The sequence below is a fragment of the Lithobates pipiens genome, unplaced genomic scaffold (genome assembly GCF_037356315.1).
Source record: "Lithobates pipiens isolate NorthernLeopardFrog02 unplaced genomic scaffold, aLitPip1_a1.2 Scaffold_19, whole genome shotgun sequence".
Taxonomy (NCBI): Eukaryota; Metazoa; Chordata; class Amphibia; order Anura; family Ranidae; genus Lithobates; species Lithobates pipiens.
The window spans coordinates 112736561-112762780 of NW_027507764.1; the positions used below are offsets into that span (position 1 = coordinate 112736561).

General features: G+C 41.7%; 1 protein-coding gene across 4 annotated transcripts in view; it reads right to left on the reverse strand.

Moving 5' to 3' along the window:
- DPP6 (dipeptidyl peptidase like 6) overlaps positions 1 to 26220 on the reverse strand; it is a 1860394-nt gene that overhangs the window by 107234 nt on the left and 1726940 nt on the right. For all 4 annotated transcript variants that reach the window (XM_077491167.1, XM_077491164.1, XM_077491165.1 and 1 more), the window contains exons 12-14: positions 13440 to 13478; positions 8385 to 8492; positions 2307 to 2398 (exon numbers count right to left, since the gene is read on the reverse strand). In XM_077491167.1, coding sequence (XP_077347293.1) covers positions 2307 to 2398; positions 8385 to 8492; positions 13440 to 13478 — 239 coding nt within the window. The remainder of the gene's footprint in view (positions 1 to 2306; positions 2399 to 8384; positions 8493 to 13439; positions 13479 to 26220) is intronic.

The following is a 26220-nucleotide window of genomic DNA, read 5'->3' on the forward strand; positions in this document are numbered from 1 at the left end:
ACAAGGGTTTGCTAATCATCAATTAGCCTTCTGAGCCAATGAGCAAACACATTGTACCATTAGAACACTGGAGTGATAGTTGCTGGAAATGGGCCTCTATACACCTATGTAGATATTGCACCAAAAACTAGACATTTGCAGTTAGAATAGTCATTTACCACATTAGCAATGTATAGAGTATATTTGTTTAAAGTTAGGACTAAAAATAAGGACATTTCAATGTGACCCCAAACTTTTGAACGGTAGTGTATATATATATATATATATATATATATATATATATATATATATATATATATATATATATATTATTGATGTAAAAATCACTAAATGTTAATCATTTGATATGCACATTTAAATTAATAGATACTAAGGTGGTTGTTACGGCGCTCACCTGTTAATTGTATCTGCAGGAAACCCACCTGCTATTGCTTGTGCCTAATTCTTTACAGGGGTATGTGTCAAAATAAAAAGTATAATGCAAATACAATTCTTTTGTGCATTAAGTGCTGTAGTGACAATATCTCTCCCAAAGAAAAATTTTTTTTTATGAAAAACAAATAAGAAATGAATGTGTGTATCTCTACCAATATGGAATATGCAAAAAGATGCTCTAGCAAACCCTGACTTACATTTTTTAAAACCTCAAACCTCTTATTGCAATATTAAAGTGCTTATATAAGTTTGTGCAAACCATACAAGAAAAAGTGCTACGTGCTTAACAAAGTGCCATAATAACAATGTCAGCTGTGCAAAAAGTGTCACGTGCTCCTAAAGATGCCACAGTACATAAATCCAGTCTTTTTTGCTTATAAAATCGCTAGATAGAAGCATGCGATTTCTTCAAAATCGCTAAATGGAAGTATGCTTTTTTTGCACATTTTTTGCACATTTGAAGTTGGTATAAAAAATCCCACGGCAGAAGAACAATAATGCTCAAATTGGAAAGTTCTGCTAAAAGAAAGTGACAGTGTGCTTCAGTATTAGTGAATTCCTGGATTGCAACCGTGGGATTTTTTATACCAACTTCAAATGTGCAAAAAACCGCATACTTCCATTTAGCGATTTTGAAGAAATCGCATGCTTCTATCTAGCGATTTTATAAGCAAAAAAGACTGGATTTATGTACTGTGGCATCTTTAGGAGCACGTGACACTTTTTGCACAGCTGACATTGTTATTATGGCACTTTGTTAAGCACGTAGCACTTTTTCTTGTATGGTTTGCACAAACTTATATAAGCACTTTAATATTGCAATAAGAGGTTTGAGGTTTTAAAAAATGTAAGTCAGGGTTTGCTAGAGCATCTTTTTGCATATTCCATATTGGTAGAGATACACACATTCATTTCTTATTTGTTTTTCATAAAAAAAATTTTTTCTTTGGGAGAGATATTGTCACTACAGCACTTAATGCACAAAAGAATTGTATTTGCGTTATACTTTTTATTTTGACATACCCCTGTAAAGAATTAGCCACAAGCAATAGCAGGTGGGTTTCCTGCAGATACAATTAACAAGAGGTGAGCGCTGTAACTACCACCTTAGTATCTATTTATGTCTTTCACCTTTTAGGTGAATATATAAGGTAGTGGTAGCCCCTTTTCACCATAATACAGTTTGTTCGCATATTGTTTTTCATTTTTGGTATAGTTTATTTGTCTACCGGTTTTGGACTGTTCCATTAGAACAGTCCAGGGTCCTTAGCACACCTTTACCCCCCCCCCCCCCTTTTCACTCTAACATTTAAATGAATGTTTGCAATTTGGATGACTTTTCAAAAGCAGTTCAGCTTTGATTATGTATTATAAAAGCACAGATTAGCAGTGGTCTATGGCACCAATCAGAAGTAAAGTTATTTTCTAGTGATCTGCTACTGTATATATATTATTGCAAAGCAATGTAAAGATCCACTATACCTTTAACAAGGGCATAGCTGTAGCCATAGCAAACTATTTGACAAAGAAACAGAGGCGTAGATAAGGGGGGATATGGGGGTCCAAACTCCCCTAGAGCATCCTCGCTGTCAGCTGCTTTAGGGGACTAGAGTTGCACAGCCCAGGCATCCTTCCCATCACTGACAGGACAGTACAGGAGAGAGAGGAGACAATAGACCTCTGATTGGCTGCACTGACAGCCAGACTTTGGCTCCACCCACCAGCAATAATCTTACTAATAACCTTACCTCATTCCAGACAGCAAAATCAGTCCTCATTACAAATACATTGTCATATCAGCACAGATATATACAAACATTTCAGCCTAAAATTTAGTTGGTCATGTGCTTTAAAATCATGAATATACTTACATTTTTTGATTTTTTTCATCATATGCCAGGATCTCTGTTACATCCCAGTCTCCCGATGTTATAGACTGTAAGTTGTCATTGCTGTTGTTAGCCTTTAATAGAAGAAATACAATATAGAATAGTAGAGAACAAATCGATATAGGTGCAACAATTGCGGAAAATGCAACTCCAGCCAAAACCTTTCTTTTTCTTTTTGTATAGAGTGGGTAAGGGTTATAACCTCTGTCAACTTTTTATTATTGTCTGTGTCCCCATCTAGAGTATTCCTCCACTAACCAGGACATAGCAATATAAACACATTTTCTAATAGAGTAGGGAATGTTTGGAAACCTCTGTCAGGATTTTTTGCCATCTATGTGGTGCAGATTTCTCAGTCTGTCTCTTATCATTCAGCATTTTCAGCTACCCGGGAATTTCACCACTCTGCTTCTATTTTTCACAAGTTAACTGTCATTTTTTAAAATATTGTTTACTATCTACTAGACTTTGCAGTCATTAACACTTAGACTTCACCAGGCATTAGTAGAAGGTATACCACTGGCTACGTTTCACTTAGTTCCTGATAGCAATTACCCATTTTTGTATCGATTGTTTCGTCAACACAGAATTATTTATTTATTTTATTATTATTAACCTTCGTGAACCAGGTCATGTCAGGATGGATCGCATAGTAGCACTCTAAATCATTGGCATATTATTGGCTGTATATTTGGATATTGGGCCATGTAACTTGTAATTTTTTATTTCTAAGATACCATCTGTGTTTTGTGAGGGTTTTTATATTTGTGTTTAATATGGTGTATTAAAAAATAAAATAAAAATCCCATAGCATCTCATCCAGTGAAAGTGCTTGTACGTTCATTCTGTGCAAATAGGAAAAAAAATATTTTAGTAGGCTATTTCCAGTGCTGGTTAAATGTTTTTCATTGATTTGAAACTTAAGTAATCCTTTTTGGCCACTAGATGCACAAAGTATCATAAGAAAATCCATTCACACTTATTGCCACCTAGTGGTCAAATGCAGTATTTCCATGTAGTTGGGCTTTAACTGCTTGTAGACCGCATCACTTAGATCATGGGTGCTCAACCTGTGGCGCTCCAACTGTTGTGGAACTTCAAGTCCCGTAAGGCATTGCAAGCCGCTGACAGTTACAAGCATGATTCCCAAAGGCAGAGGCATGATGGGACTTGTAGCTCTGCAAAAGCTGGAGGGCCACAGGTTGAGCACTCGTGACTTAGATGTACGGTGGCAAGGTGGCTCTCTTGGGTAATGGGCTGGATAATGTACCTAGTACGTGATCTGTCGCTTTTAAGTAGGGGGCCTGTGCTGCTGCTGTGCTATGATTAGACACAGCACAAGCTGATCTGCGAGTGCCGGTCAATAGATGTCCGCCAGCACCCGCTGATCGGCGAGAAGAGACCCAGAACAGAGCACTGCCTATGTAAACAAAGCAGAGCTCTGTTCTGTCAGCAGGAATCTGATGGATTGATTTTCTGTCCCTGCAAAGCAGGGAATAAAATTCATCAGATCCCTTAGTAAAAGCAGCACACATAGTACATAAAAACATTGGTTGGGTACACATTTAACCCTTTGATTGCCCCTGTGTTTAACCCCTTCCCAGCCAGTGTCATTACTACAGTGACGGTGCATATTTTTAGCACTGATTGCTGTATTAGTGTCTCTGGGTCCCGCAAAGTGCCAAAGGTGTCAATTAGTGTCAGACTGTCTGCCGCAATATCATAATCACGCTATAAGTTGCTAATCGTTGCCATTACTAGTATATAAAAAAAATCCACTATATATAACATAGTTTGTAGACACTATAACTTTTGCGCAAATCAATCAAAAAAAGCTTATTTGGATTTTATTTACCAAAAATATGTAACAGAGTACATATTGGCCTAAATTTATGAAGAAATTCGATTTTTTTTTTTATTGTGTTTGTATTATAACAGAAAGTAAAAAAATATTGTTTTCTTTGTTTCAAAATTGTCAATCTTTGTTTATAGCACACAAAATAAAAAACCCAAAGGCGACCAAATAACCCCAAAAGAAAGCTCTGATTGTCGGAAAAAACATATTTTATTTGGGTACAGCGTAGCATGACCGCGCAATTGTCAGTTAACGTAACGCAGTGCCAAATCGCAAAAAATGGCCTGGTCATGAGGGGGGATAAATCTTCTGGAGGTCAAGTAATGTCACTAAAGGCAAAACCTTTTTTTTCATTTTGTATAGCATGCGGTAGGGTTATAATTCCTGTCTGTTTTATTTTTTTCGACCATCTGTGTTCCTTTGGGGATATTTCCTTTTCGCTTCCTGTCCTCACCAGTGTCACCAGAACTAGTGTCCCCATTGGAGGATTTGCCCTTTATTCTTGTTCTGATGATGGGATTTTCTTTTTCTTTCACTGATAACTGTAAGCAGGACAAATGTAAAGGGTAAATCTCCCTACTGGGGGCAAAGTCAGAAATAAAGACTGACAGGTGTTTTAATCCATATCCACTCTATCCAAAACTATTTGGCTTTAGTGAGATTTAAAATTTCTTTCCAACAGCATAAGGACCAATAAGGCCCCATTCACACTGAGTTTTTCACACTTTTTTGTGCGTTTTTTTTAAAAGCGACATGCATAGGGCAGCCTATTTTGGCTGCTCAACGCATGACAAATGTGGTATAGAAGCTTATGGAGTTTTTTGCTATATTCTGGCTTACGCATTTTGCCACATTTTTGCACACACCAGAACGCGTGTATGCTTGTCACATTGTGGGTGACATTAGAAATGAATGCTACTACAAACGCGATGTGTGTTTTTTGTATGTTCTGGAAAAGTAAAGTGAGCACTTCTATGTCTGTTCCCAGAACCCGCAGATGTGAATGGAGCCTAGTATGACAATTATACAGAGCATTCAATATCCACAGAAGAACAATGAAAAAATATCATATTTACTGCTAGGAATCATAGTACAGTAAAGGCAAAACTTCCCCGATAAGAGATAATTGCTGCTGTCAATCACAGCCAGTGAGCCAATAAGGAGACAGCAAGGTCGAGACGCTGCTTTCTGTCTCTCGTGGATGAAAAGAGCAGCGGCTTGAGAGTGAGCATGCAATGGTGCCCCCTGGGCAAGAGACTTTCTCTGGGGGCACTGCTCGAGGGGGAGGAGCCAGGAGCGCCGGTGGGGGACCTGACAAAAAAAAGGATCAGTGCTGCTCTGTGCAAAACCACTGCACAGAACAGGTAAGTATAACATGTTTGTTATTAAAAAAAAAAAGGAACAAAGTGTTAAATAAGGGCAGTGAGGAGGGGACAAAATGCCTCCTCATCGCCTGTCAAACGTCTCTTTAAAACAATCCGTGAATCGCTTTTCAGAGGGGTGATAAGGGCAGCCGCACATGTGAATGAGTCCTTACTCTATCCAAAATGTAAACAAAAAAATACGTTTTGACTTTAGTTCTGCTTTAACCATTTCCGGACCATCGAACGCCGATATACGTCCTAACTTTGAAGAGGAATATCGTTATTATTAGGCTTGTGCAATTCGTTTCGTAACGAATATAAATTCGGCCGAATTTTGCATCTTTCGGACATTCGGATGCATCCGAATGTCCGAATAAAAAAATAACGAATAACAACGAATACGAAAGAAATATAACGAATGAATTCGAATGAATTCAAATGAATTTGGTAATTCTTTAAAGATCCAATGAAACAAAAGGTCAGCTCAAAGTAAATCTTATAGTCCAATCAGCTAATTAATTTTGTGTCAGAGGTTGGATTACTGGCAAAGTGCATTCCTGGGAACTGAGTTAGAAGGGTGTTGTATTGTATTTGAGCCGAGGAGAAGAGACGTTGTCATTGTGTGTGTGTTAAAAGATTCAATAAACAAACGACTTTCCAAACTACGAATCACTACGAATCACTACGAATGTCTATACATACATAAATTTGCTCGTGTGTATGCTATTCCGACGGACTAAAACCGACGCTAGGGCAGCTATTGGCTACTGGCTATGAACTTCCTTATTCGAGTCCAGTCGTACGTCATCACGTTCGAATCCGTCGGAGTTTAGTGTGATTGTGTGTGGCCAAGTCCGCTCAGTCGAAAAGTCCGTCAGAACTCTGTCGGAACTCCGGCAGAACTCCTTCGGAAGTCTGTCGGACATAAGTCCTCTCGTGTGTACGGGGCTTAATAGTCCAATCAGCTAATTCATTTTGTGTCAGAGGTTGGATTACTGGCAAAGTGCATTCCTGAGAACTGAGTTAGAAGGGTGTTGTATTGTATTTGAGCCGAGGAGAAGAGACGTTGTCATTGTGTGTGTTAAAAGATTCAATAAACAAACGACTTTCCAAACTACGAATCACTACGAATGTCTATACATACATAAATATCGAATTTCAACGAATACGAACGAATGAATTCGACACTCTACGAATAATAACGAATTATCCGAAAACGTATTAACTTAACATAACGAATATAACAGAACAAAATGATGTATTTTACGAATGACAACGAACCGAAACTAAACGAAATTTTCCATTGTGCACAAGTCTAGTTATTATAGCTGAAGTTAGCTGCCATAACCCTGTTATCCTCTTCTTCGGCCGGCGGTTCAGTTTCCGATAATAGTGGTCTCTGCGGCGGATTCGTCGCGAGATCACTTTTATTGGCAGCGGGAGAGGGGCCCCACCTCCCACCATACTCCGTGCCCTCGGCAACCTTCCGTAGCCGTCAGCAGCGGTGGAGGCGATTGGATCCTTCTGCTGGCTTGGTATGAAGACGAGTGAGGGGATGATGGCCACCCATCTCCATATCATTGCAGGGACATTTTTTTTTTAATGACAACATTTGTTTTTTTTTTTATTGCATTTAAGACCCCTTTCACACTGGGGTGCTTTGCAGGCTCTACAGTGCTAAAAATAGCACATGCAAAGCGCCCTGAAAGAGCCGCTGCTGTGTCTGTAGTGTGAAAGCCCCGAGGGCTTTCCCACTGGAGCGGTGCGCTGACCGGACAGTAAAAAAAGTCCTGCTAGCAGCATCTCTGGAGCGGTTCAAATCAATGGGGCACCACGGCTATACCGCTGGCAAAGAGCTGCTGCAGCAGCGCTTTGCGGTGGTTTTAACCCTTTCCCGGCCGCTAGCAGGGGGGTAAAACCGCCCCGCTAACGGCCGAATACCACCGCTAAAACAACAGTAAAGCATCGCTCCCTCCCCTGTGTGAAAAGGGCCTTAGTGTAAATATAAGATATCTTAGATCTCATATTTAAAAGTTCCTGTCATACTGTTTTCTATTACAAGGGATGTTTACATTCTTTGTAATAGGAATAAAAGTGACACCATTTTTTTTTAATAGAACAGTGTAAAAATAAAAAGTAAAAGGTAAAATAAATAAGAAAAAAAAAGTAAACGATCCCCGTCCCGCCAAGCTCGTGTGCAGAAGCGAACGTATACGTGAGTAGCGTCTGCATATGAAAACGGTGTTCAAACCACACATGTGAGATATTGCTGCGATCGGTAGAGCGAGAGCAATAATTCTAGCCCTAGATCTCCTCTGTAACTGAAAACATGCAACCTGTAGAATTTTTTAAACATCGCCTATGCAGATTTTTAAGGGGAAATGTTTGTCGCCATTACACAAGCGGGAGCAATTTTGAAGTGTGACATGTTGGGTATCAATTTACTCGGTGTAACATTATCTTTCACAATATAACAAAAAATTGGGCTAACTTTACTGTTGTCTTTTTTTTTATTCAAAAAATTGTATTTTTTCCCCAAAAAAGTGCGCTTGTTAGACCACTGCGCAAACACTGTGTAACAGAAGGTATTGTAACGGCCGCCATTTTATTCTCTAGGGTGTTAGAAAAAAATGTATAATGTTTGGGCATTCTAAGTACTTTTCTAGCAAAAAAAATAAATGTTTTTAACTTGTAAAAAACAAATCTCAGAAAGAGGCTCGTTAAAAACAGGCAATCGCTTCAAACTGCAGCAGCTCCACAAAAACCCACATCTATGAGCTGTAAGACTTGTGATTGGAGGATTTAAATGAATATCGGACATCAAAATTAAACGACTTTTACCTGAGATGAAGAAACAGCGATGTGATGGAACTTGCCACGACCCAGCTGTGGAATAGCTCTCACAAAAAAGAACTTTCTGCCGTCTTTGGAGAAGATCGGTTGTTCATTCTGGTGGATAGAGAAGATGGAAGACTTAACATTCATGAGGCAGAAATCAATAGTCTAATGGTTCAGCAAAGCACTTGAAGCTGAAGGTGTATGAAAAACAATTGCACGGTGTTAACTGTTATTCCTGGAGTAGCCTGCCTGCTACTTCTAGAACAATAATAGCTCCAGGTTAATCTGCATTCACATCGGCAGCAATAAGACACTGTCAGATTAGCTTTCATTTTAATTTGATCCAATCGAAGCATAACAGTTCATCTGTAATCAACGTTTTGCTTGCTTGCGCTTGTTCCAATTTTATCATTTTGTCAAGCCATGAGTATAATTATTTTTCAAGAAAAAAAAAAAAAAGAGTGGTTTGAGGCAAACATAAACCATGGAATAAGCTGCTTCTGCTAGGTGTGCAACCACATTGCCTTGCACTGCCACCTACAGGTGAAATCTGGTACTGCGACCTAGTGTTCCAATATACATCGATAAGCCACAACATTATGGCCACTGACATGTAAAGTGAATAAAATGAATTATCTTGTTACAATGTATAGCTCCCAACTGATTTGAAACAAAGTCCCTCTGTCCTCCTCATTTGTCCCTCATTTTGGTCTGATCTATATAACTGTATATAACGTGCACTTTTTACGCCAAAGACATGCTGGTAGGTTAATCGGCTCCTGTCTAAATGTTCCCTAGTATGTGTATATATGAATGTGAGTTAGGGACCTTAGGTTGTAAGCTCCTTGAGGGCAGGGACTGATGTGAATGTACAATGTATATGTAAAGTGCTGCGTAAACTGACGGCGCTATACCTGAAATAAATAATAATAAATAAAATGCACTTTTTAATCTTTCAAAAAGTGTTTCCCAGTGCTAATACTTTCATCCAGTTTGTAAATTGCTGCATTTATAAATGTCAAAAGCCAGTATAAAGAAATAAATGATTAAAAAAAGCACTTTTGGGTTAAAGTAATTCATTATCTTGTATAATTCTCCTTTAAAGGGGCGTGGCAGGGTGTGTGTCCCATGCCTACATACTTTTGCTAATAGGTGTCCCTCGTTCCCATCTCAAAATGTTTGGAGGTATGACAATGGCACCTGAAATTGGGTGGGATATATTAGGCAGCAAGTGAACATGTTGTCTCTGAAGCTGATATGTTGGAAGTGACTTTGAGCCCGGGTTCACACTGTACACAGACATCGCATGTGATTTATTAATTAATTTTTTTGTGATTTTTGCAAAGCAGGGAAAGAAAATCCATGACTTAAAAGCATCTCACACAGTACACCAAAACACTGGTTAGGCACACATTTAATCCTTTGAGCGCCCTTGATGTTTAACCCCTTTCCAGGCAGTGTCATTAGTACAGTGACAGTGCATTTTTTTTTAGCACTGAGCATTGTGTCCCTGGTGCCCAAAAAGCATCTGTTAGTGTCTGATTGTCCGCCACAAAATAAGTTGCTGATCGCCACCATTACTAGTAAAAAATAAATAAATGCAAATCCATTTTTTATTGGATAGGTTTTATATCAGAAAGTAAAAAATATTTATATTTTTTTCGAAATTTTTGGTCTTTTTTCATTTATACGCAAAAAAAAACAAAAAACGCAGGGGTGATTAAATACCACTAAAAGCAAGATCTATTTGTGGAGAAAAAAGGACATAAATGTAATTTATGTACAGCATTGCATGACCGCACAATTGTCAGTTAAAATAACACAGTGCTGTATAGCAAGAAATGGCCTGGTGGTTAAACCAAGCTTGAACCTTCCTGAAAAGCACCGTGTCATTACTGAATAGAGGAGTCTGTTGAATAAGTATATAAAAAAAAATCTTGTTTTCATTTCACATAAGATCTACTAGAAAAGAACTGACACGGATTATGTTAAATAAAGACAATAGTATCATGTCATATACACCCGTCAGATTGTCATTAATGATTTCCTCTGACAGATACTATAATCTTCTGTTCCTGAGTCTTTAAACATCCTGTGAATGTAGTACGATAGCGAAGCTAAATTTAAAAATGTATCTCAAACAAAAAAACAGAAATATAATATATTATTACATATGTATTCAGCACACCAGACTTTAGATGTGAAAGCTGTATTCCTTTTTTCTTTTCAGGCCTTTTTCCCCTTGCTTTTTACCTGGTGCTCCTGCCAGTAACACACTTCCTGTCCTAGGATGACACAATTACTGTATGTTAGGACTACAGAACACCTACACCTCTTCATAACATAAAGGGAGGTGTTCTGTAGTCCACCACGAGTGTTGAGAACAATGCTAACTGATAATGATGCTGTACAGGTGTAGCAGATGACATTTTGGACAAAATGTCATACGTATGTAAATTTAGTTTTTGCCTCAGAATGGTAGGGGTTCTGAGGGTTACTTACGTAGGTTGGCCTTGATATCAGTCTGGCTGGGCTGTGTTGGAAGTTCTGCCTGGTCATGTGAGCAGTGAGGTGCACATGACAGGCCAGAACCAGGCCTGGTTGGACGTTTTGAGTATCAACCTTCTCGGAACCAATCAGTGGGAGTGCAGGGCCCGCTGAGGAGTCTGGGAAGGGGTACTTAAGGTGTGTGGGTCACGTGTTTAGGGAGAGGAATTTGTGAGACCTGTGGGGTCTGTTTTGGTTCCAGGACCGGGGTAGCCCTGTGAGGGGTCCCGGTCACAGGGTGTTCGACATCCCGCAACATGTTCCGGTTAGAGGCCCCTGATAGACCTGCCTGGTCTGGGGCAGGGATCCGTCTGTTCCCAAGTCTCGGACCCTGCTGGTCCGAGGTGCAGTAACTGAGGGAGGATTCAAGGTGTCCGGGTGTGCTCTCGGCTTGGAGAGGCACCACAGCTCATGGAAGTGACCGGGGGAGGACTCTTCAGAGGAGGGGCGGCAAGTGGCATCCTGGGAAGTGCCTGGTTACTGAGTTGGGAAGGACATTGATGAATTCATGTTTTTTCAGTAACATTGAGGAGACGGGAAACGTTCCAGGTACTGAGGAAAAAGGTTCCTGCTCACCATTAGTTACAACTTCTAGACGTTCATAGGATTGCTTCAAGTTTTGAGTCAATGTGCTGACTGCCATGATCTCTGGCTAGAGATCTGTTCAGCCTTGAAGTACCCAGCTGCGAGTGGCTACTCTCTGGGTGGAAGTAGAGACTTTGCTAGACCTGCAGTTCAAGGTGCCTGAGTTCTTCACCTGTGCCCTCTGTTCCCATGAGACTGTGTTATTGGATGTTACTACTGCAAAATAAAACCTTTGTTAACCACTACAATACAGGGCACTTTCGCCCCCTTCCTTCCCAGCCCAATTTTCAGCTTTCAGCGCTCTAGCGCTTTCAGTGACAATTGCGCAGTCATGCTATACTGTACCCAAATGAATTTTTTATCATTTTGTTCGCACAAATAGAGCTTTATTTTGGTGGTATTTATTCACGACTCCGTTTTTTATTTTTTGCGATATAAGCGCAAAAATGCGGAAATTTGGAAAAAAAAACAATATTTTCTTTTTTCTATTTTAAAAGAAATCCAATAAAATCAAATTTTGTCATAAATTTAAGCCAAAATGTATTCTGCTACATGTTTTTGGTAAAAAAAATTCCGTTAAGTGTATAATAATTGGTTTGTGTGATCACGGACATATGTACGCAAATGATCATGTACATATGTGTGCAGGTGATCACGTACATATGTGTGCAGATAATCATTGGGACATGTGATTTTAGTGGGACATATGTGGGGGACATGTTTTTATTATTAGGGACATGTGTTTTTATTATTTGGGGACATGTGTGGGGACATTGTGTTTATACTGTGTAGTGTGTTTACTGTGTGGTGATTTGTGTGTACACTAGACTAGTGATCAGTGAGTAAAAAGCTGTAAAAAACAGCTCATACTCACTGATCATCAGCCGGCTGCAGCGATCTGCTCTCCTCTCCTCAGCGATGACTTCTGTGTGAGGAGAGGAGGAGCCGATTGCCTAGCAACCGGCTGTTTGTTTACATCACATGAAGGGCGTGATTGGACACGGCCGTCATGTGATCAGGAGGGCCAATCACAGAGCCCTCCTGCCGATCTGAGATGCGCCTTGTCCGGGTGACACGGGCGCATCGGGATCGCGCCGCTGCGCGGGCGCGTACGCGCGATCCCGCTCCTCCTGATGGACGTTCCTGAACGTCCTATCAGGAGTAGACGGCTCTCACCCGGCCGTATATGTGCATTGGCCGGGTGGGAAGTGGTTAAAGGACTTTATCCGTGTCTACCCTGGGAACCCCTAGACGTGGAAGAGCAGGCCAAGATAAGGTCACTGGTAAGCCCAATAAGTCAAGGCCGCCCAGCAAGGGTTGTGGCTGCTACACAGGCAAAGGGCAAATAAAGTTCTCATCTCTCAGGATTCCTGGCAGGAACACCGGTATTGGTGCAAACCTACTTTAAATCAAAACTGAAAGAACCTAAAGGCATTTATCCAGCTGCAAAAGCCATTGGCAAAGTGCATCCAGCCATGATCATTGCAGGATATTGCTGGCTGTGTGAACAGTCACAAGTAGCTGTGACAGCCAGCAACCCGTCATGGCGACTGGAGCTATCCGCACACAACTGTCAATCTCAGCAGCAGGAATCTATAGATTTTTCCTCCTGCAATTCGCTTGCCCCTGCAAATCCAGCCAACCACCAACCTGCAATTAAAGCACCTTCTCAGAGCTTGGCCTTTTATTCTATTTCATTGGCCATGTTTCATATTTTAACATTTTGGTTGAGAACAGCAAGCTTTAGTTGTGTATTTTCATTTAGCGCTTAGTAAATGAAACCTAAAATATAATAAAATAACATATATAATAATATATTATATAATAATATATAATATAATATAAAATATAAGTACATAGGTACATTTTAAACAACATTCATCAAACTATTTTTTAAAGTGAAAAATGTAAAAGAGGTCTCTTTACCTGCCGGTGTAACCAGGCTTCACTTTCATCTTCATGTTTCTGCAAAAAAAAAAAAAAAATGTCTTTTAGGTTTATTTAGGATGTTTCCTCCTACACAGATATAAGTACTATCCGCAGTGGATTCTTCTCTTGTCATTGGTCTCCTTTATAATGCAAGCTCTTTGGGGGCGGAGCCCTCTACTCCCAACTGTATTGAATTATATTGTAACTGTATAGCCCCCCTTAAACAAATGACATCTATGTTCTGTCAATAAACTTGTATTGTATACACACGGCAGGACTTTTTCAGCCAACTTTCACCAAATTATGTGATTTTTCTGCTCTTTACTGCCACCTTTGGTCAACTTCTGTATTGTTGTCTGTTCTTTTGCTTTGGTTCTGAGCATGCGTTTGTACTTTGTACAAAAGTCCTATGGTTTTCTGTACACACGATCAGACTTTGCTCCTTCTGACTTTTGTTGCCAGAAAGTTTGTCCGTTCTCACAGCCAGCAAAAGTCCGATGAAAAACGAAAAAGTTTGTCAGATGGAGCGTACACAAGGTCGGATGTTGCCTTAAAACAGCTAATTTGCATGTTTGTTGTCAAAAAGTCAAATCGTGTGTATGGGCCTTAAGAAGTATTGCAAAAAAAAATGTTTTTCTTTCTCTTTTGACAAGCCCCGGGCACTTGCATTCTGCTTTTCACAGTTGGCTGTATGGAATCATATGGCAGGGGTGATAGACAGGCATAGCTCCCAACTGTCCCTGATTTCGAGGGACTGTCCCTGATTTGGAGCAATGTCCCTCTGTCCCTCTTTCCTCCTCATTTGTCCCTCATTTTGGCCTGATCTATGTAGTTGTATATAAAATGAACTACTTAGCTTTCAAAAAGTGTTTCCCAGAGCAAAATTTTTGTAATTTGTAAATTTGAAAAGCCAATATAAAGGAATAGTAGTGGTAAAAAAAAAGCGCTTGTGGGTTTAACTATTCTTTTTTTGGGGGTTAATTCTCATTTAGGGGGTCGTGGTTCTATGCCTACATACTTTTGCTAGTAGGTGTCCCTCATTCCCATCTCAAAAAGTTGGGAGGTATGGCCAGGGAAGAGTTAAACTTTTTTTTGGCAGTTTGCGATCAGTTTTTTGAGTATTATATAGGTGCAATTTAGTATAGAAAATGTCATTTAGAGCTCCTGGTACTGATCATTTTGAGTCAAACAGATAGCTGCTCCCTGCATTGTACTTATGATAAGTGCTTTCAGGCTAAATGTAAACAAGGCATTGTTTATACCGGCATCGGCATTTAATGACAGCTCTCACAGAGCATGAAAAAGAAAGGCAGAGGTAAGTGGTCATATTTGCAAAGTCGTTCTGTATCCTTGCTATAATAATAGAATGAATGCATTTTAAAAGTACAGCTTTCCTTTAATGTAGGTACATTTATGTAAATAGAAAAAGGAACAAACAATTGACTAAGATCAAAGACAGCATTATCTGCAACGGGGAAGCACTTAGGACTAGCTGATGGCTTATTATAACAGTGCATATGAAGGCAAGTCATTGTATCTTGAGAGGATATGGAAGATATCTCAGTGCAAGTAATTATTGTCAAAATGAAAATGGCTGAGGATGTCCAAGAAGTCTGAAAGAAAATGAATAAGGAACAGGAAATTTGTAATGTAAATTAATCAGTCACAAATGCTTCAAACTAAATGACTGCACAAGCAATTAAAAGACATTAAAGCATCCAAAAACTGAAATAGTGTTGAAGCTTGAGGATGCATAATAAATAACTTTAATTGTGGTGGAACAGTGCTGTTTATTCATTTGCCTTCCTTTGTAATGTGGTACGTCCGCTCTCAGGTCTGGACAAATCTCAGGAACCAGAAAGAATCTGCACTGAAAGCCGAACTCCAAGCACACAACCAAATACGGGGCTAAAATATATGTATACGAACTGTTTTATCTGCTAAAGAGTCTCTAATTTTGTCCCCCCGGCCCTGAGATTTAGAAAGCTCTGCCAGACAGCACGGTTAAGTTAATGATTACATTTTTCCATACTGCCGTTAAGTAATACAGCTTGGGCACCTCCCTGCAGCCAGCCTGCGAATAGACAATGGATTTGAAGTAATATGTCTTCAGGTGCAGTCTACTTTCTCCACTGCAGGTGGCGCTCATCCACAGCGGCCTTGTAGCTGGAAAGGAAGTTAAGAGGGACGTTTATGGTTTCCTGGGCCACTGGAGAAGCAATCCAGTTGGATGCTGCCACCCCACATGACTTTGGCAGCCATCTTGGGTCAGGCATAGCCTATTTAAGGCCCTGGTTCCCAGGCTTGGCCTGCTTTATGCGAGTGGATAGCATAGAGAAAGGTACCCCATCTGTTATGCCGTGTACACACGGCCGGACTTTTCGTTGGAGTGAACTCCGAAGGACTTTTCAACAGAGTTCCGACGGAGTTTCGCCAAAACAGACTTGTCTACAAACAATCACACCAAAGACTGACGGATTTGACCGTGATGACGTACGACTGGACTAGAATAGGGAAGTTCATAGCCAGTAGCCAATAGCTGCCTTAGCGTCGGTTTTTGTCTGTTGGACTAGCATACAGACAAATTGATTTTTCGACCAGACTTGAGTCCATCGGAAAGATTGGAAGCATGATCTAAACCTTTGCTGTCAAAGTCCGGCCATGTGTACACGGCATTAGGGAAGGTACTAGATGTCATCGGCACATGGCACGTCTGTGCCATTGCTTCAGTTAGTGCGCATGTAGGTAGTGATGTCATCGTGGCTCCGGCCATTCAAGGTACGGGAGCTTGCTATACCCGGAAGCAACTCCCGGAGCGATGTCACCGTCCAGAGCGGTGTATGGGGAGCACAGAGGGGGCTTCGATCTAAGGTAAGTATTTCATAATGAGCTAGAATGCTATGCATACTAAATTATGCCTTTGTCTTGCAGGTTTTTTTATTTTATTTTATTTTTTTATTGTGGGTTTACAACCACTTTAAACCCAACAACAATCATTAATTATATTGCAGCTTACCAGTTATTAGATCTTATGGCTGCATTCGTTTTTGTTTTTAGGCTTTCTTTCTTTTATTTACATCTGGTGATCCATCCAGTAAGTCTGTTTTTTTTTTTCAACAGAACAAGCTGTCCTGCAGATGTAGCCAGTTATAGGGTTGAAGCAAACCATTAACCAATGACAGGGATGTTTACAATGATCAGCTTTTATTTATTCATGTAAAAATTATATCCCAAAAGAAAGAAAAAATGTTTGCTGTAACTACAGTGTGGGCCGGAGTTTGGTTTGAATTTATGATCACTGCTAGTGATCTGCTAGTACATTTAACTCCAAGAGTGCCAAGAGTGACAATTCTGCTGTCCAAAGGTGCCCCATGTGCTCCTTCATTCAGAGTGGAGGCACTTGAATACAGGAGGTGTGTTACTGGACAGATCATCAGGTGAAAATAGAAGGAAAAAAAGCTTAAAAAAATGAATGTGGCCACTATATCGAATCATTGGTAAGCTGCAATGTATTAAGTTTTGGGTTTAATACTGATTTAAAAATCAACTGAGCCAGGTGGAAAATTAATAAGTGATAGCTTCCTATCAGATGCCCAGCCCTGGAGATTCCTCCATCCACACTGTGTGGATGAAAAAATCTATTGATTAGCCACATACAGGCAGTCCCCAGGTTACACAAATTTGGTTCTGTAGGTTTGTTCTTAAAGTGGAGTTCCAGCCAAAAGTGGGACTTCCGCTTTAAGGACTGCTAACCCCCCTGACATGCCACATTTGGCATGTTATTTTTGTAATTTGGGGGGGGGGGGTGGGTACCTAGTTTTGACAGGTACCCAGCTCCCACTTCCACTCAGGCCACCTAGGTGACTCGAGCAGGAGTTCTCCTCTCCCCCCTCCCTCCCTGAGGAGAGAACTGAGAAAGAGAAATAGGGTTTTTTTTTCTTTTCTAAATTCCAGCTCCCCTATGTACCAATATAGCATTGATATAGTTATTTTGCAAAAATAAAACAGCTTTCCATTAATTCTACACAGGCCTACCTCACTCTCTTCATAGATGTTTAAACACACTGCTTGATTACTGCTTGATTACTTCTGCCTTACTTCCTGGTCAGACTTTAGGTCATGACACAGGAAGGAGTTGACCAGCAGATCTCATTAGCACACACCGTGCATCATCCACCCTTCCTGTGTCATGACCTAAAGTCTGACCAGGAAGTAAGGAAAAAGTAATGTGTTTAACCACCTCAATACCGGGCACTTACACCCCCTTCCTCCCCAGGCCATTTTCAGCTTTCAGCACTGTCACACTTTGAATGACAATTGCGCTGTCATTCTACACTGTAACCATATGAAATTGTTATTATTTTCTTCATACAAATAGAGCTTTCTTTTGGTGGTATTTAATCACTCCTGAGTATTTTATTTTTTCCTTAAAAAAAAAAAGGCCAAAAATTTTGAAAAACAAAAGTTTTTCTTAGTTTTTGGCAGTAAATTTTGTAGATAAGTAATTTTTCTCCTTCACTGATGCATTGATGGGCACTGATAGGCTGCACTGATGGTCACTCATGAGGTGCCACTTATGGGCACTGATTAGGTGGCACTGATGAGGAGGCACGAATATGCCGCACTTATGGGCACTGATAGGTGGCACTGAAAGGCGGCATTGATGGGTTGCACTGGTGGGCATTGGGCACGGATAAGCGGCACTGGTGGGCACAGATAGGTTCCACCATTGGGCACACATAGGTGGCGCGGATGGGCGTCACTGATGGGCATTGGTGGGTGGCATTGATGGGCAGCAGTGATGAGTATTGATGGACAGTAGTGATGGGCATTGATGGGCATCACTAACACGAATGGCTACTGATTGCTGGAACTTGTGGGCACTGATTGCTGCCACTTGTGGGCACAGATTGGTCGAAATTGTGGGCACTGGTTGGCACTGATTGCTGGCAATGGTGTGCAATCATTGCTGGCACTGTTGGGCACTTAAGTGTAATCAGGGCACTGATTACATATCTAGAGGTCCCCTGTGAGGAGATACCACTGATCGGCTCTCCTCCTCACACTCTATCAGTGTGAGGCGAGGAGCTCCAGTTACCGGTGTTCTGCCTAATAGAGTCCGCCCATCAAATGGTGTCCGCTCCGTACTGCGCATGCGCAGTACGGAGCAGACGAAGCTTCGGAAAAACTCCGAAGCTGAACGGCGCCTGCGCCGTGAGTGGAGGTGGTAGCCCCACCATCCAAGCAGACATAGGGTTGTGAATTTTAGAGGGCCCCTCACGGGCGAGCTTAGCTCGCCACGCTTCGGGCTCGGCCTCGCTCCGCTCGGCTCTTTTTTATTCTAGCTCTATGTCCACTTGGATAGTGGGGATAGAACCTGGACTCACGGCGCAGGCGCCGTTCATCCTCTGCAATTTTCGGAATCTGTGTTCCTGTGTACTGCGCATGCGCAGTACGCAGGGGACACTATCTGATGGAGGACACTATTTTACAAGACACCGGCATCTCCGTGTTTACATGTGACCGGCCACAGCTCTTTACACAGCATGGGGTCACATCGTGTCCTAGCAACACGGCGTGCCCCTGGGGGCGTGTGAGAACGGTCATTCTGGGAGACCATCATATGATGGTGGGTGGGCAGGAAAGTGGTTAAATAGTCATGAAGACACTGAAGTAAGCTGGTGTAGAATGAATGGAAAGCTGTTTTATTTTTGCAAAGAAGTATGCTAATGCTATATTGGTACATAGGGGAGCTGACATTTAGAAAAAAAAAAGATGAACAAAGATGACTTTAGCCTTTAAGAATATGTTGCCTTATTTATCCAAGCCTTTAAAAAAGCCATATATAAAGTTATTTTTTAAACATCAATGTATCTATATTTGCATTGCTCTGGGGATCATGCAATTGTGTTCCTCGCATAGTTACAAAATGACAGAAACATATAGAATGCCTTCATTACTTCTACCAAGGCAAAGAAACATTATTTGTTGCTTTCCAAGATAACAGAAAAATACAGCTAAGGCCGTGTACTCCTTAGATAACGGCACCGTTCACCTCTACAAGGGGAGCTTTGCGGGCACTACACCCACACGGCACATTGGCTTTGAGTTAGAAGCACAAATGATTGTTTTCTACCTGGATCACATCTCTGAACACACTGACATTGCAGAGTTCACCAAAGGAATCAAACCTAACATTTCCAGTGTTTGTGATGCTTTCAGAAAACACAATACTGACAATATGATCTGAAATAGCTCAAAGCCTACCTGCGCCTGTGATTCATAAAGCCAAATGCCCTCATTCTATTTAATCTATACAGCTTAAAATTCAAGACACAGGTTTAACAGGAAAACTGTAAAATCAAAGGTGACTGCAAAACATGGGTATAACGTTGGAAGGTATAAAGTATACATCATTTGCATGGAGCAGAGAGCCAGTAGGCAAAGAATTTCCATGCCATCTGTAAATAGGAATAATCTTCAAAAGGGTAACTATACTAAATGCATCAGTGGACAGAGGCTGCCTTGAAAACAATAAAAAGTTATTTTTTTGTAACTTAAAGTGGTAGCAAAGTCTCTACTTTAACTTGTACCCAGGGGCGGACTGACAACTCATGGGGCCCCCGGGCAATAGGAGAAGATTATGGGGCCCCCAGGCAATAGGAGATTATGGGGCCCCTGGGCAATAGATTATGGGGCCACACAGTATACACAAACACACACACACAGCATACACACACAGACACACAATACACACACACACACACACACAAAGGTACTGGAGAGGTGGGGTAGCTATAATCTTGGGATTTTTTTTTTTAAAACACAGATTTTTACATACTGTCCCTGGTTTTATTGAGGCTAGCACCTGGATGGGGCCCCTTAGTAGCATGGGGCCCTCGGCCAGTGCCTGAGTGCCCGAATGGTCAGTCCGCCCCTGCTTGTACCTACAAGTAAGCGTGCAATCAGCCTTACCTGTAGGTACAATAAATAACACGCACTGTTCAGGAGATATTTACATCTGCAATAGCCAATGACGTCACCCACACATGCGCAATGATTCCCTACATTCAGAACACACAGTGTGCTGTTAAATGCAGAGCACCGTGCCACGGCCTCTGCTCTCGCACACACAAGTGACATCATCGCAACCCCAGCCATTCAAGCGGTCGGAGTTTGTAGAAGGCGGAGTTTCCAGAAGGAAGACTGGGTGAAGATGGGAGCCTTTATAGCGGTGACTGGAGGACTTTATTTGAAAGGTAAGTATGTCATGATGTGCTAGTATGCGGTGCATACTAGCACATTATGGCATACATCTATGCTTTAACATGAGTTAAAGCATAGAAGTGGAGGCATTTTTTCGAAGGTTGGCCATAGGTGGCTCAAATTTTGGCCAAAATTCAAGGCCCTGCAAATACAACTTGGCTGGACCAAAATCAATTAAAAAAAACAAAACAAAAAAAACAACTAAGCCGGGTGAAAAATTATATAATTATTCAGTAGCAGACTGAGGAGATTCCTCCACCCATGCTGTATAGAAAGGATGGGGGGAATCAACTGATTTTCTCTCTCTGAGTCCTGAAGATGATCAAAAGAAAACAAGACATGAATGTCTAGCTTTAAGCCCATCTATCAGGAAAGAAAAAATGCTATCTTGCAGTTAGGCAAAATGCTAGTTTAGGTCTAGGGGGCCTCTAAAATCACTTTTACTTACCTGATCCTCGGGTCCCTCGGCAACCGCTGCTCTCCTCCCCTCCCCTATGCTCTGGAAGTGGACTGTCCTTTAACATCCTCATTTCCAGTGCAGATGTATGGGTTCTGATTTGGTCTTGGTGATTTCAGAGGGCATCTGACCACCAGCACATAGGGGAGAAGGTGCGGTGGGGACTGGTTTTACAGCCTCCAGGAACCAAAGATCAGGCAAGTATACCTGTTTTTGAAGTCCTCTAGATTTAAATACGCACTGAATCCTTGAAGTGTTGGGACAGCCCCAGCACAAGGGAGCTTTTTTCTTTCCCCAGAGTTCAGCTTTAATAATGGCTAAGGCTCCTTTCACATCTAGGCGTCCCGCATCATGGGCAGAATCACGATCCCGAGTCACGGCAAATCGCAGGATGCCCTTGTGATCCCAATCACTTCCAATGGCACCCCAATAGCGGCACGATTTTGCCGCGTTTGTTGCCCGAAGAATCGTTGTAAAATCACTCAAACAGAATCGGGGAATCCCTGTTGCCCAAAAGAGTTCTTGTACAATTAATAATGGCCTGACTGAGGGATCCCCTTACCTCTTGCTTCCAGCTTGCAGACATGAGCTACCAATGTGGCATCTTTGTCACACAATGTAATGGAATTGTTGTTGAGGTCACAAAACATCTTTTTTCAAACAAACTTGGGCCTATCCCATGGAGGGCACATCCACAGGTTTTCTTTAATGCCCTCACCTCATTGGCACATCAGTTAATGGGCCAATCCACAAACAGAGAGAAGATAGGTCATATGCACCTCCATACCCAGTATGCCCAGTGTATGGATGAAGCAGTGTGGGAGCAAAGGAACGGTGATTATGTGTTTCCAGGGAGGAAGGCATTGGAGCAAACCTGCTGTGCCCTAACTTAATAAAGTTGTTTTCTAGATGGCCCATAGCTGCCTTAGCCCATGTACACACGGTAGGAGATTTCCACAACCAAATCCGTCGGATTTTGTCCGTCAGATTTAGTCTGACGGATTGTGTCCGAAACTGTTGCATACACACGGTCGGACTAAGTTGTCGAAAAATCCTATCTTTCAGAATGTGATGACGTAATTTCGTTACGATGGGACTAGATTCAGGCTAGTAGCCAATAGCTTTGATGTAGGAATTTGATCTGAGCATGCGTGGCACTTGGTCCGATCAAAATTCTCTACACATGATCGGATTACGTTCCGACCGGCCCAGTTGGTCGGGAAATATTTCCAACATGTTGGAAAATTGGGTCCGACGGAGATTCGGACGGAATCAGTCCGATGCATACCACACACAGTCGGATTATCTGACGACACGGTCCGATAAGACGCATTCCGACGGATTCTCCGACCGTGTGTACGCTGCATAATACTGACTGATGAATTGTTGAAATAATACAGTTATTCAGGGGACAGTTCAAGGGCTGGTTCAACGAGAGTGTGTGTGGTCCAGTTTTGACAGCCCATTCATTTGAATTGGCTGGAACATGAAAAAGGTAGAGCAAGAATTACTTTTTCAAATCACACTGCACCAAACCCCATGGTACTCCAGTACCATGCAATTTGGTGGCTGCAAGCCCACTTCAGCTCTCCATCCTGACCTGCTGCACCTCCAGCCCTCTACCCTGGGAGAGGACACCCAGCTGCTAAGTGGCACAGCCACGGTTCGGACAGGACTGTCACTTGACCACAATCCGCATTTAGTAATCCCAATACTAAACAAACTAAAGCCAAACTCCAGCTAACACTTTATGAGCAGTTACAGCAAACCATCATTTCTCCTTATGGGATAAAGGTTTTACATAAATAAATTAAAGCTGATCTTTGTGAGAACCCCTGCCAGTGTTGAATGATTTGTCTCATCCCTGTAACTGCTACATCTGCTAGAGAGCTTGTTCTTTTGAAAAACATCAGATTTGCTGGCTAGATCACCAGATGAAAATAGAAGAAAGAAAGCCTAAAAAACAAAATGAATACTTCCATCACAGATAAGAGTTTGTAAGCTGCAATATAATAAATGTTTGCTTTTAGGTTTACTACTGCTTTAACCCATTCGGAGCTGGCATCCCTTAAGGGGTTTAGGATGCCTTGAGGTGGAGCGGAACTTATGATTATGTGACTGCCTTGACAGCCAATCACATGATCGGAAAGCTCCCGATTTCTGTTAGCCTCCGGTAACTGTGCCAGGAGCACACAGGGCATGCACTCATGGCACAGCTATATGCATGCACTAATGCACGCAATTATGTGGCCACTCTGCACCAAGGTCCATCCGCTGAGAGACCGCATATTTGCGTGTGGCTGGTGCCAAGAGATTAAGCATCGACGGTCAGGCTATAAGGAAGAGGAACTGCTACCTCTTGAATGCCTGTTTGTTTTCCACTGAACAGGGATTTTGAATGAGAATGCTGTGCATTTGGCTTGTGGTTGTGGTGCGGCTCTATTCACTTGAATGGGTTGCGCTTAGCAGCAGTACTGCCAAACATGTCACAAGGTATATTTTTCCCAGCTTGTACTGCAACCACAGAAGTGGGTACTAACATGGCTGGAAGCCCCCCCCCCCCCCCAGCTTCCTGTGTATACTAATGCCCTGTACACACGATCGGACATTCCGACAACATAATCCATGGATTTTTTTCTGACGGATGTTGGCTCAAACTTGTCTTGCATACACACGGTCACACAAAGTTGGTCGGAAATTGCGAACATCAAGAACGCAGTGACATACAACACGTACGACGAGCCGAGAAAAATTTCCATAGCCAGTGCAGCTCTTCTGCTTGATCCTGAGCATGTGTGGAACTTTGTGCATTGGAACTGTGTACGCACAATTGGAATTTCCGACAACGGATTTTGTTGTCGGAAAATTTGAGATCCAAATCTCAAATTTTGTATGACGGAAATTCCGATGGAAAATGTCCGATGGAGCCTACACACGGTTGGAGTTTCTGACAAAAAGCTCCCATTTTCCATCGGAAAATCCGACAGTGTGTACTGGGCATTAGCCTTGGTTAATATGAAAGCAATAACAAGTTAGTATTTGTTAGAAAAGCCTTCTGCTGCCCACAGAGACTTGAGAACATAGAGAACATGTTCTAAAAATCCCTGCCAAAATATTTTACTCAACAAAATGCTACATGATCCAAATGTGTGGGACTTAAACTAAGCATGAACCTTTCATTTACTACCACTGTTGTTGAGAAATCAATCAATGTATGGGCATTAAAGAGGTCAATGTTATATCTAACTCTACCATGATCTGTGTATAACAAGTAGGCTTATTGAATCTTTGATGTATTTCTAGACTATCCCATCATCTTAGGGTAGACATGCGGTTTCCTGAGTACACAGGATATCAACCTGCTGAAGGTTCCGCCAGATAACTACAGCATGAAGAATCTCATTAAACCAAATCACTCTTTGGGTACTGCACTGATTTTATGATTAGCATGCTGTGTGCTAGTTCTTCAAAAAATTGTTTTCTTCTTAAGTCAGAAATCCAATACACAACTGTCATCCTTTCAGCGATTTGTATGGAGTAATGAGCACCAAACCCACTAGGGGGCAGTCTTTCCTTTTTATTTCCCTTTTCTTTAATTTCCTTCCCAAATTACCTTTCAATACAACTCTCGCTCCCATCTTATTTTTTCTGTTCACAACTTTTGTATTTATGAAAAAGCCTTAAGTGTTTCTGCCATGTTTTACATATCATTACTCACTTATCAGCATGGGTTAGGGTTAGATCTTCAGCATCTAGGTGATGTCAAAAAAGGTCAAATTTTCCCCTCATTGTGTCTCCAAGATAGGAAATGAAGGCAAAGTTGAACTTTACGAAGGATGTTCCAGGAGCCCTAAAATAGTTTGTGCATGCACAAGAACTTTGTAGTCAAGTCACCCATTCCTAGAAGAGGAACGCTACCAGTGCTGAATATGTTACAGAGGGAGAACAGGTCTGTAGAGAAACCAGATCTTGTAGGGGAACACTTCAGAGGTTAAAGCGGTAGTAAAGACCACCTGGTGATTTGTACCTACAGGTAAGCCTACAATAAGACTTACCTCTAGGTAAAATGATCATCTCAAAAATGTGCACCGTTTAGGAGATATTCACCCGGGATGCAGTCAGTTACATTGCCAGTGCATGAGCTCTAAGACTGCTTTCACACCACACCGCTGATAGCGGCGGCGGTAAAACGCCACTATGTTTAGCGGCGTTTTACCGCCGGATTTGCGGCGCATTTTGGCCGCTAGCGGGGCGCTTTTACCCCCCGCTAGCGGCCGCGAAAGGGTTAAAACCGCCGGCAATACGCCGCAATAGCGGCGTTTTGCCGGCGGCATTACAGCGCTGCCCCATTGATTTCAATGGGCAGCAGCGGTGGAGGAGCGGTAAACACACCGCTCCTTCACCGCTCCAAAGAAGCTTCTGGCAGGACTTTTTTCTGACGTCCTGCCAGCGCACCGCTGTAGTGTGAAAGCCCTCAGGGCTTTCACACTACAGACAATGGTGCAGCTTCTTTAGGGCTTTTTCAGGCGCTATTTCTAACGCTATAGCGCCTGAAAAACGCCCTGGTGTGAAAGGGGTCTAAAGGTCCAGCATATCTTCTGGACTATCAGAGCTTTGTGCAGAAACTGAAGGCTCCTGCGCTTGCTGTCATCGTGGCTCCAGCCAATCACATAGCTGGAATACGCAAACCTGGAAGAAGGACCAGAGGAAGATGTCAGCCCTCCCAGCAATGATAGCGCACCGCTGGAAGGTTCTGTTCCAAGGTAAGTACTTCATAATGTGCTAGTATGCCATACTAGCACAAATATCCAATTGCCTTACAGATGTCTTTTTTTTTTTTTTTAAACAGCCACGGTTTACTACCGCTTTAATACGTGATTTCCTGTACTAATATGGACGTGTTTTTAAATATCTGTTGGCAAGTCTGTTTGAAAAGGAAATGAACCACAGGAAATAGAATTGCTACTTTATATCAAGGCATTGTTTGCGTGACAAAATTACAGAGAAAAAAAAATACCTTTTAAACAAAGTAGAACCAGAATAGCTAATGTAAGC